Raw genomic sequence first — 9,875 nt, 5'->3', positions numbered from 1 at the left:
CATATGAACTCATTCATCGCGGTGAACTAAACAGCACTCTTTTTTTACAATTAAGAAGTTGTGGGCAGCCAAGTGAACTGACATGGCGTTTCTGTGTCAGAAGCTTACACAGAGGGCTTTGGAGAGATGAAAAAAAATACCTGTCACAAGGTTTACTATTACCCAACTCAGCCTCCCAGACTAGATACATTGAAATTTAAATCCGTCCTGTAGCCGTATAACCCCAAATTTGAATGAATAATAGAAATAAAGTAATAGGCATTCTATTCTAGCTTCAGCTTCACTCAAGCCTGAAGGCAGAAGAAGCCTTTCATTTTTTCAATAAAACCATCTCTTATTCCCCTTGTCACTCAGAACAGCAATTTAGCACGGCAGGGCGCACAGGATGAGTAAGTATCTATTTCAGGCGCCTCTTGTATTTGATACTTTAATTTAAATTAAGATAGCTCACAAAAGCAGTATTATGTGCCGAGTAATGAATGTTAAAAGGATAGGAAACCTATCAAAAGGTGGTCCTCTCTTTGCAGAGCATTATAGTTTTTGTCCAGTCTATCATTAATGTAGCCTTAGGGGCTCACACAAGTTTGAATGTTGTTGTTTTTTATCCAAAGAGGGAGATTATGATGACACATGACACATTAGGGATGATCCAGCAAACGTTTATACAAATACAGTAAGCCACTGTACCAAAAAGTATTTTAAAAACCAGAGGGTCCAAAGGGATAAATATTTCTTGGTACTTTTGATCGCAGAATGTCCACCAGGTGTCGCTTTCACACAGGTGAACTTGCAGTGGAGCTCGGCTCTACCGTAACATCATATTCATACTCGTCGTATTCAGACGAGTAACACCTATATTTGATGTACATATCTGCTGCTATAAGATAATGAGATAATGAGAAAGTATTTTTTGTCTTAGATTTGGTGTTGTATTCATAGTCATGAATCTATTTCAGTACAACCAATGGTAGCAACAATAATCCACATTTTTAAAGTTGGAATCCTTAATTGAAACGATAACAAAGAGATGTGCCTGGTTAAATGGAACCACTCTCAAATTTAAAGCAAAAGCTATATACGCAAGGACTGACCATCCATGATCTCAACATTTTAGTTTATGTCATGTTTTCACGATATACAGTGTTAGTTACATTTACTTTGGTTACAAACATTGGAGTAAAACAAGCTTATATTTTGGGTTCTGATGGGGTACGACAGTTAAACTAAGCCCATGAGGCATTTTTCGAAGTGATATTCTTCAAGAATCAATATTTAAGTCATGTAGGTAGCTAGCAACTAAGGAGTATAGCTTTAATGAAACGCTCATACTTCATGCTTTACGGTTGAGATAATAATCGGTGTATGGTCTCGCGATGTTTTACGGTTAAGCGCTCCTGCAGAAAAAGGACTTGACACACATGTCAACAAATAAGATAAATTAATACTAGCTAGCAACACAGGTAAGTTTAGGTCTTGCGTGTTTAGTCATTGGGACAATATGAATAGCGCCAAGGTTAACTTTTTGGTTTGTATTTCAAGAGGACAAATGCATACTAAAACAGTTTGAAAGAAAACTATCGTCTCGTTTGCTAACACAGCTAGCTAGCTAATTTAGTATTTTTTGTATTTTTATTTCGCCTTTGTTTAACCAGGTTGGCCAGTTGAGAACCATTTCTTATTTACGTCTGCGACCTGGCCAAGATAAAGGAAAGCAGTGCGACAAAAAAATCAAACAACAACAGAGTTACACATAAACACACGTACAGTCAATAACACAATAGAAAAACATCTATGTACAGTGTGTGCAAATGTAGAAGAGTAGGGAGGTAGGCAATACATAGGCATAGAGGCGAAATAATTACAATTTAGCATGAACAATGTTAGCTAGCTAACTTACTGTAGTAGCACGCAACGTTAGGTAGCCATCTAGCCACCCGTTATTACGTTAAATTTGGCATAATCAGTTGGGGTGCAACGTTGCAGATATAATGCATAAAGCTCACATGTGGCTATTACTGTACTGGCAGGTTAAACTGATGTAAGTGTTCGTGCCTTCCAGTACTGTACAGTTCGTGTTATGAAGGTTTGCTACCCATGCATTATTGCGTAATTAAATTTGGCCTATGCCATTTTGGTACTCAAGCATTGCATCATAATTCATTTTGGTTTATTATGAAACAAAATATGACGTCACGCTATTGACAGGGTATAAATGTGACCTTTTATTGTATTTTCTTTACAATCAATTCTCTCTTTTTGATGTAAATGGCATGTTATAGATGGGTCCAGATACCTTTTCTTGTGATTTCAGTTGTTTTCACAAACCTTAACCCCAAACAGCAAATCACTTCCTCATCTTCCTTGTGTGTTTTTAATTTTTTTTTTATTTTACCTTTATTTAACCAGGTAGGCAAGTTGAGAACAAGTTCTCATTTACAATTGCGACCTGGCCAAGATAAAGCAAAGCAGTTCGACAGATAAAACGACACAGAGTTACACATGGAGTAAAAACAAACATACAGTCAATAATGCAGTATAAACAAGTCTATATACAATGTGAGCAAATGAGGTGAGATAAGGGAGGTAAAGGCAAAAAAGGCCATGATGGCAAAGTAAATACAATATAGCAAGTAAAATACTGGAATGGTAGTTTTGCAATGGAAGAATGTGCAAAGTAGAAATAAAAAAATAATGGGGTGCAAAGGAGCAAAATAAATAAATAAATTAAAATTAAATACAGTTGGGAAAGAGGTAGTTGTTTGGGCTAAATTATAGGTGGGCTATGTACAGGTGCAGTAATCTGTGAGCTGCTCTGACAGTTGGTGCTTAAAGCTAGTGAGGGAGATAAGTGTTTCCAGTTTCAGAGATTTTTGTAGTTCGTTCCAGTCATTGGCAGCAGAGAACTGGAAGGAGAGGCGGCCAAAGAAAGAATTGGTTTTGGGGGTGACTAGAGAGATATACCTGCTGGAGCGTGTGCTACAGTTGGGAGATGCTATGGTGACCAGCGAGCTGAGATAAGGGGGGACTTTACCTAGCAGGGTCTTGTAGATGACATGGAGCCAGTGGGTTTGGCGACGAGTATGAAGCGAGGGCCAGCCAACGAGAGCGTACAGGTCGCAATGGTGGGTAGTATATGGGGCTTTGGTGATAAAACGGATTGCACTGTGATAGACTGCATCCAATTTGTTGAGTAGGGTATTGGAGGCTATTTTGTAAATGACATCGCCAAAGTCGAGGATTGGTAGGATGGTCAGTTTTACAAGGGTATGTTTGGCAGCATGAGTGAAGGATGCTTTGTTGCGAAATAGGAAGCCAATTCTAGATTTAACTTTGGATTGGAGATGTTTGATATGGGTCTGGAAGGAGAGTTTACAGTCTAACCAGACACCTAAGTATTTGTAGTTGTCCACGTATTCTAAGTCAGAGCCGTCCAGAGTAGTGATGTTGGACAGGCGGGTAGGTGCAGGTAGCGATCGGTTGAAGAGCATGCATTTAGTTTTACTTGTATTTAAGAGAAATTGGAGGCCACGGAAGGAGAGTTGTATGGCATTGAAGCTTGCCTGGAGGGTTGTTAACACAGTGTCCAAAGAAGGGCCGGAAGTATACAGAATGGTGTCGTCTGCGTAGAGGTGGATCAGGGACTCACCAGCAGCAAGAGCGACCTCATTGATGTATACAGAGAAGAGAGTCGGTCCAAGAATTGAACCCTGTGGCACCCCCATAGAGACTGCCAGAGGTCCGGACAGCAGACCTTCCGATTTGACACACTGAACTCTATCAGAGAAGTAGTTGGTGAACCAGGCGAGGCAATCATTTGAGAAACCAAGGCTGTCGAGTCTGCCGATGAGGATATGGTGATTGACAGAGTCGAAAGCCTTGGCCAGATCAATGAATACGGCTGCACAGTAATGTTTCTTATCGATGGCGGTTAAGATATCGTTTAGGACCTTGAGCGTGGCTGAGGTGCACCCATGACCAGCTCTGAAACCGGATTGCATAGCAGAGAAGGTATGGTGAGATTCGAAATGGTCGGTAATCTGTTTGTTGACTTGGCTTTCGAAGACCTTAGAAAGGCACGGTAGGATAGATATAGGTCTGTAGCAGTTTGTGTCAAGAGTGTCCCCCCCTTTGAAGAGGGGGATGACCGCAGCTGCTTTCCAATCTTTGGGAATCTCAGACGACACGAAAGAGAGGTTGAACAGGCTAGTAATAGGGGTGGCAACAATTTCGGCAGATAATTTTAGAAAGAAAGGGTCCAGATTGTCTAGCCCGGCTGATTTGTAGGGGTCCAGATTTTGCAGCTCTTTCAGAACATCAGCTGAATGGATTTGGGAGAAGGAGAAATGGGGAAGGCTTGGGCGAGTTGCTGTTGGGGGTGCAGTGCTGTTGTCCGGGGTAGGAGTAGCCAGGTGGAAAGCATGGCCAGCCGTAGAAAAATGCTTATTGAAATTCTCAATTATGGTGGATTTATCAGTGGTGACAGTGTTTCCTATCTTCAGTGCAGTGGGCAGCTGGGAGGAGGTGTTCTTATTCTCCATGGACTTTACAGTGTCCCAGAACTTTTTTGAGTTAGTGTTGCAGGAAGCAAATTTCTGCTTGAAAAAGCTAGCCTTGGCTTTTCTAACTGCCTGTGTATAATGATTTCTAGCTTCCCTGAACAGCTGCATATCACGGGGGCTGTTCGATGCTAATGCAGAACGCCATAGGATGTTTTTGTGTTGGTTAAGGGCAGTCAGGTCTGGGGAGAACCAAGGGCTATATCTGTTCCTGGTTCTAAATTTCTTAAATGGGGCATGTTTATTTAAGATGGTTAGGAAGGCATTTAAAAAAAATATCCAGGCATCCTCTACTGACGGGATGAGATCAATATCCTTCCAGGATACCCCGGCCAGGTCGATTAGAAAGGCCTGCTCGCAGAAGTGTTTCAGGGAGCGTTTTACAGTGATGAGTGGAGGTCGTTTGACCGCTGACCCATTACGGATGCAGGCAATGAGGCAGTGATCGCTGAGATCTTGGTTGAAGACAGCAGAGGTGTATTTAGAGGGGAAGTTGGTTAGGATGATATCTATGAGGGTGCCCGTGTTTAAGGTTTTGGGGAGGTACCTGGTAGGTTCATTGATTATTTGTGTGAGATTGAGGGCATCAAGTTTAGATTGTAGGATGGCTGGGGTGTTAAGCATGTTCCAGTTTAGGTCGCCTAGCAGCACGAACTCTGAAGATAGATGGGGGGCAATCAGTTCACATATGGTGTCCAGAGCACAGCTGGGGGCAGAGGGTGGTCTATAGCAGGCGGCAACGGTGAGAGACTTGTTTTTAGAGAGGTGGATTTTTAAAAGTAGAAGTTCAAATTGTTTGGGTACAGACCTGGATAGTAGGACAGAACTCTGCAGGCTATCTTTGCAGTAGATTGCAACACCGCCCCCTTTGGCAGTTCTATCTTGTCTGAAAATGTTGTAGTTTGGAATTAAAATGTCTGAGTTTTTGGTGGTCTTCCTAAGCCAGGATTCAGACACAGCTAGAACATCCGGGTTGGCAGAGTGTGCTAAAGCAGTGAATAGAACAAACTTAGGGAGGAGGCTTCTAATGTTAACATGCATGAAACCAAGGCTATTACGGTTACAGAAGTCGTCAAAAGAGAGCGCCTGGGGAATAGGAGTGGAGCTAGGCACTGCAGGGCCTGGATTCACCTCTACATCGCCAGAGGAACATAGGAGGAGTAGAATAAGGGTACGGCTAAAAGCTATGAGAATTGGTCGTCTAGAACGTCTGGAACATAGAGTAAAAGGAGGTTTCTGGGGGCGATAAAATAGCATCAAGGTATAATGTACAGACAAATGTATGGTAGGATGTGAATACAGTGGAGGTAAACCTAGGTATTGAGTGATGAAGAGAGAGATATTGTCTCTAGAAACATCGTTGAAACCAGGAGATGTCATTGCATGTGTGGGTGGTGGAACTAATAGGTTGGATAAGGTATAGTGAGCAGGACTAGAGGCTCTACAGTGAAATAAGCCAATAAACACTAACCAGAACAGAAATGGACAAGACATATTGACATTAAGGAGAGGCATGCTTAGTCGAGTGATCAAAAGGGTCCGGTGAGTGGAGAGGTTGGTTGGTGATTTAGACAGCTAGCCAGGGCATCGGTAGCAAGCTAGCATAGGATGGAGGTCTGTTGTTAGCCACCTCCTGCGCTCCGTCAGTAGATTAGTGGGGTTCCGTGTGGTAGAGGGGATCAATCCAAATCACACAACAACAACAAAAATAAAAACAATAGATATAGTTATAGAGGCCCAAGAAGAAAACATAATAATAATAATAAAAATAATAAAAAAATTGTCCGATTGTCTATTCAGATAGCAGCCGGTAAGACAGCTAACGGTTAGCAGGCCGCAGATGGGCGTTCAGGTAACGTCGCGACGGAGGAGCCAGCCGAATAACTCCTTCGGGTAGATAACGTCGGCAGTCCAGTTGTGAAGGCCCGGTGGGGCTCCGCGAAGGCAGCAAAACGGGTCCGGATAGGCGACTGCAGCCCAGGTGCGATTGATGGAACTCAGGAGTGATTGACGGAGCTTGCTAGCTCCGGAACAATTGATGTTTGCTCCGGAATCGACGAAGGCCGATAGTCACACGGATAGCAGCTAGCTAGCTGTGAGATCCGGGCATGAATGTCCAGAGAGCAGTCGAAATCAGTGTAGTAGTAGTATGCCCCCCACAAAAAAATAAGTCCTTTTAGAAACGGCAAAGCTGTCAGTATAGTGATAGGGGAAACATCTTGAGTCGCACAAAGGGAATATAACGTTGGGGATAAAGTTTGGAATGAAAACATTGCATGTGTACAACATCTAAAGACCTGCATCACTATACTGAGAGCCATGCCTTTTTGGAGTCGCTGTTCATTTTTTTCAGGGCCCCCATACTACACAATGAGGATGAGGAAGTGATTTACTGTTTGGGATAAGTTTCTCAAAAGCAAGTGAAATCACTAAAACGTTGTCGGGAACCTTCTATGACATGCCATTTACATCAAAAACAGAGATTTAAGTTCATTCAACTTCAGTTGCACCTTGATAGTTATTATTATCTAATACTCATGATTTACAGTTCACTAGAGCCTTAGCTTGTAGACGATTAGGCCATGGACTTATGGTCACTAGTAATAAATTAGGAATGTGATGGGCCTCTTCCACCCCTAGCCAAGTCTGCATGGGGTAAGGACGAGGTAAAAGAGGCTGATCCCTACTCTAGTAGTGGAAACTACTGGCCCTTTGCTATTTTCCCCATGTGCGAAATGGTGGTCGCCCTGCATGGAGTAGTTCCTGTATTGCAGACTACCTCCAGCACCATGGGGAGTAACAAAGACAAGGAGCAGACAGCAACTGTGGCCTCCCCCAGAGCGATAACCTTGTTAGCGTTGAAGAGACTGCCTCAAAGCCTGAAGGCTGCGAGGCTTTCGCTGACACAAAGCCAAAGCTCTCAGCCTGGAAGAGGTTTCGCTGCTATCTGAGAAAGAAGATGAGATCCTCCTCAGAGCCCATATTGTGTGTGTGTATGCACACACAGGCTCCCGAGTGGCGCAGTGGTCTAAGGCACTGCATCTCAGTGCTAGAGGCATCACTACAGACCCTGGTTAGATTCTGGGCTGTATCACAACCAGCTGTGATCGGGAGTCCCATAGGGCGGAACACAATTGGCCCAGCGTCGTCCAGGTTAGGGTTGGTCGTCATTGGAAAATTAGAATTTGTTCTTAACTGACTTGCCTAGTTAAATAAAAATAAATATATATAGCCACTTTAATTTTGTAAAAATAAATTCATGTTTCATGAGGAAATTTGTCTGGCAACAATTTATTTAACCCTTATTTTACCAGGTAAGTTGACTAAGAACGCATTCTCATTTACAGCAATGACCTGGGGAATAGTTACAGGGGGAGGAGGGGGAATGAATGAGCCAATTGGAAGCCAGGGATGATTAGGTGGCCATGATAGCATGAGGACCAGATTGGGAATTTAGCCAGGACACCGGGCTTAACATCCCTACTCTTACGATAATTGCCATGGACACTTTATTGACCACAGAGAGTCATGACATCTGTTTAACTTTCCATTCGAAAGACAACAGCACCCTACACAGGGCAATGTCCCCAATCACTGCCTTGGGGCATTGGCATATTTTTTTTAGACCAGAGGAAAGAGTGCCTCCTACTGATTTTCCAACACCACTTCCAGCAGCGCCTGGTCTCCCATCCAGGACCAAACCTACTTAGCCTCAGAGGAAAGCCAGCAGAGGGATGCAGGGTGGCATGCTGCTGGCCAATACAGGCATTCACATTTCCCTATGGGAAAATAAAGTATTAAACCATCAACACATATTATTGTGAATGTAACATCAAGAAATTAACCAGTCTGTTTCTCTTTCCCTGTCTCCCCTGCTTTCTCTCCCTTTCTCTTCCTCCATCTTCCTCTATCCCCAACCCTTCCCTTTTCCATCCTTCCAATATCATACAACCAGGCATGCCAAGGTGTGCCAGTGAAGAATAGGCTGACCCCTCGCTGCACCTATATGTCCACTGCTGTCTCCATGACCACCCCTCCCATAGTGGCGTTTGCCGGGCAGCAGGCTCAGGCTGCCCGTGATGTCAACACAGCGTCGCTCTGTCGCATCGGCCAGGAGACGGTGCAGGATATCGTCTTACGCACCATGGAGATCTTCCAGCTGTTGAGGAACATGCAGGTAAGTGTTTCTTGTGACTTTTTTTGTGTTGGGACGGGTATGAAGGCTGAACAAAGTTCAAAGTCTTGCCTTTTATTATGGATGGTGCTCGTCTGTCAACCACCTTTAATACACGCAAAGCATTGTTTGCATGTGCTCCTCTTCCCTTTTGCACACGCACACACGATTCAGCCTTATTTGACCCCAGACCGACAGCATTACATAAACTGACAGCACAACATTGATTCATTGTCATCCATTTCCTCACAGTTGTATCTAATAACAGTAACACAATATGACATGCATTGTCCCTCTGGTGTGAATGGATGGATATGGGCCTAAGAGCAGAAATCTGGGCAAACTAAGACTGCTTTTATTCTTGCCCAAGGAAGGCATGTCCCATGGTGCAATCCTGTCTCACGCTTGTTTTTAAACATGGAGGATGATATAATTGGTTGTGAAAAGGCCTTTACTTGATCATTAGATAGTCACCATCTGTTTATACCTCTTCTAGACCTTCTGTTGACACGTTGGAAAGATCAGACTGTGCCCTTAAGATGGGTTCAGGAGAAGTTGTGTGTGTGTCCCAAATGGCACCCTATTCCCTATGTAGTTCACTACTTTTGACCAGGACTCATAATAGGACTCTTAAAAGTAGTGCACTATATAGGGAATAGGGTGCCATTTGGGACACCACAAGATGTTGTCTTTCTCAGTCTGTCTGTGTCTCAGAGAAGATCCTTCTGCAGCTCATTAAAACAACAACAGCGTAAGACAAAAGAAGAAGACCGCAAAGCAAGCCGTGCTGCCTCGCTGCAGAATGTACAAACAGCACTGTTGTGACTTGTTTCACAGATCACAGACTCTGTGTGGGGAAAGAAAGATCACTCTGTTTACAGAGTGGTAGGCATGTATACAGGTATATGTATACACCCTACCTACCCTCATACAGGGAATAGTTTCAGGCTGTACAGGATGTTTACTATCAGTTAAAAATGCCTAAAGCTAGTTAGCGTAAAGCTCAGGTGAAACAGTCCGGAGCTTTTCTAATGCCATGTAACCACACATTTAAATAAATACATGTAAAACCGTTTTTTTTTGTTGTCTACATTGCCATAATTCAGTCGTTATTTTACAAACCATCTACACTTCAGTTACCACCG

At 43.2% G+C, this 9,875-nt stretch overlaps 1 protein-coding gene across 1 annotated transcript in view; it reads left to right on the top strand.

Moving 5' to 3' along the window:
* The first annotated feature begins 1,349 nt into the window (after positions 1-1,349).
* The window catches only part of med30 (mediator complex subunit 30), a 33,355-nt gene continuing 24,829 nt past the window's right edge, over positions 1,350-9,875 (top strand). Inside the window, exons 1-2 of the mRNA XM_020505677.2 lie at positions 1,350-1,460; positions 8,512-8,733. Coding sequence (XP_020361266.2) covers positions 8,563-8,733 — 171 coding nt within the window. The 5' untranslated portion in view covers positions 1,350-1,460; positions 8,512-8,562. The remainder of the gene's footprint in view (positions 1,461-8,511; positions 8,734-9,875) is intronic.

Source organism: Oncorhynchus kisutch, linkage group LG17, assembly GCF_002021735.2.
Source record: "Oncorhynchus kisutch isolate 150728-3 linkage group LG17, Okis_V2, whole genome shotgun sequence".
NCBI lineage: Eukaryota > Metazoa > Chordata > Actinopteri > Salmoniformes > Salmonidae > Oncorhynchus > Oncorhynchus kisutch.
This window is presented reverse-complemented; position numbering and strand designations above follow the sequence as displayed.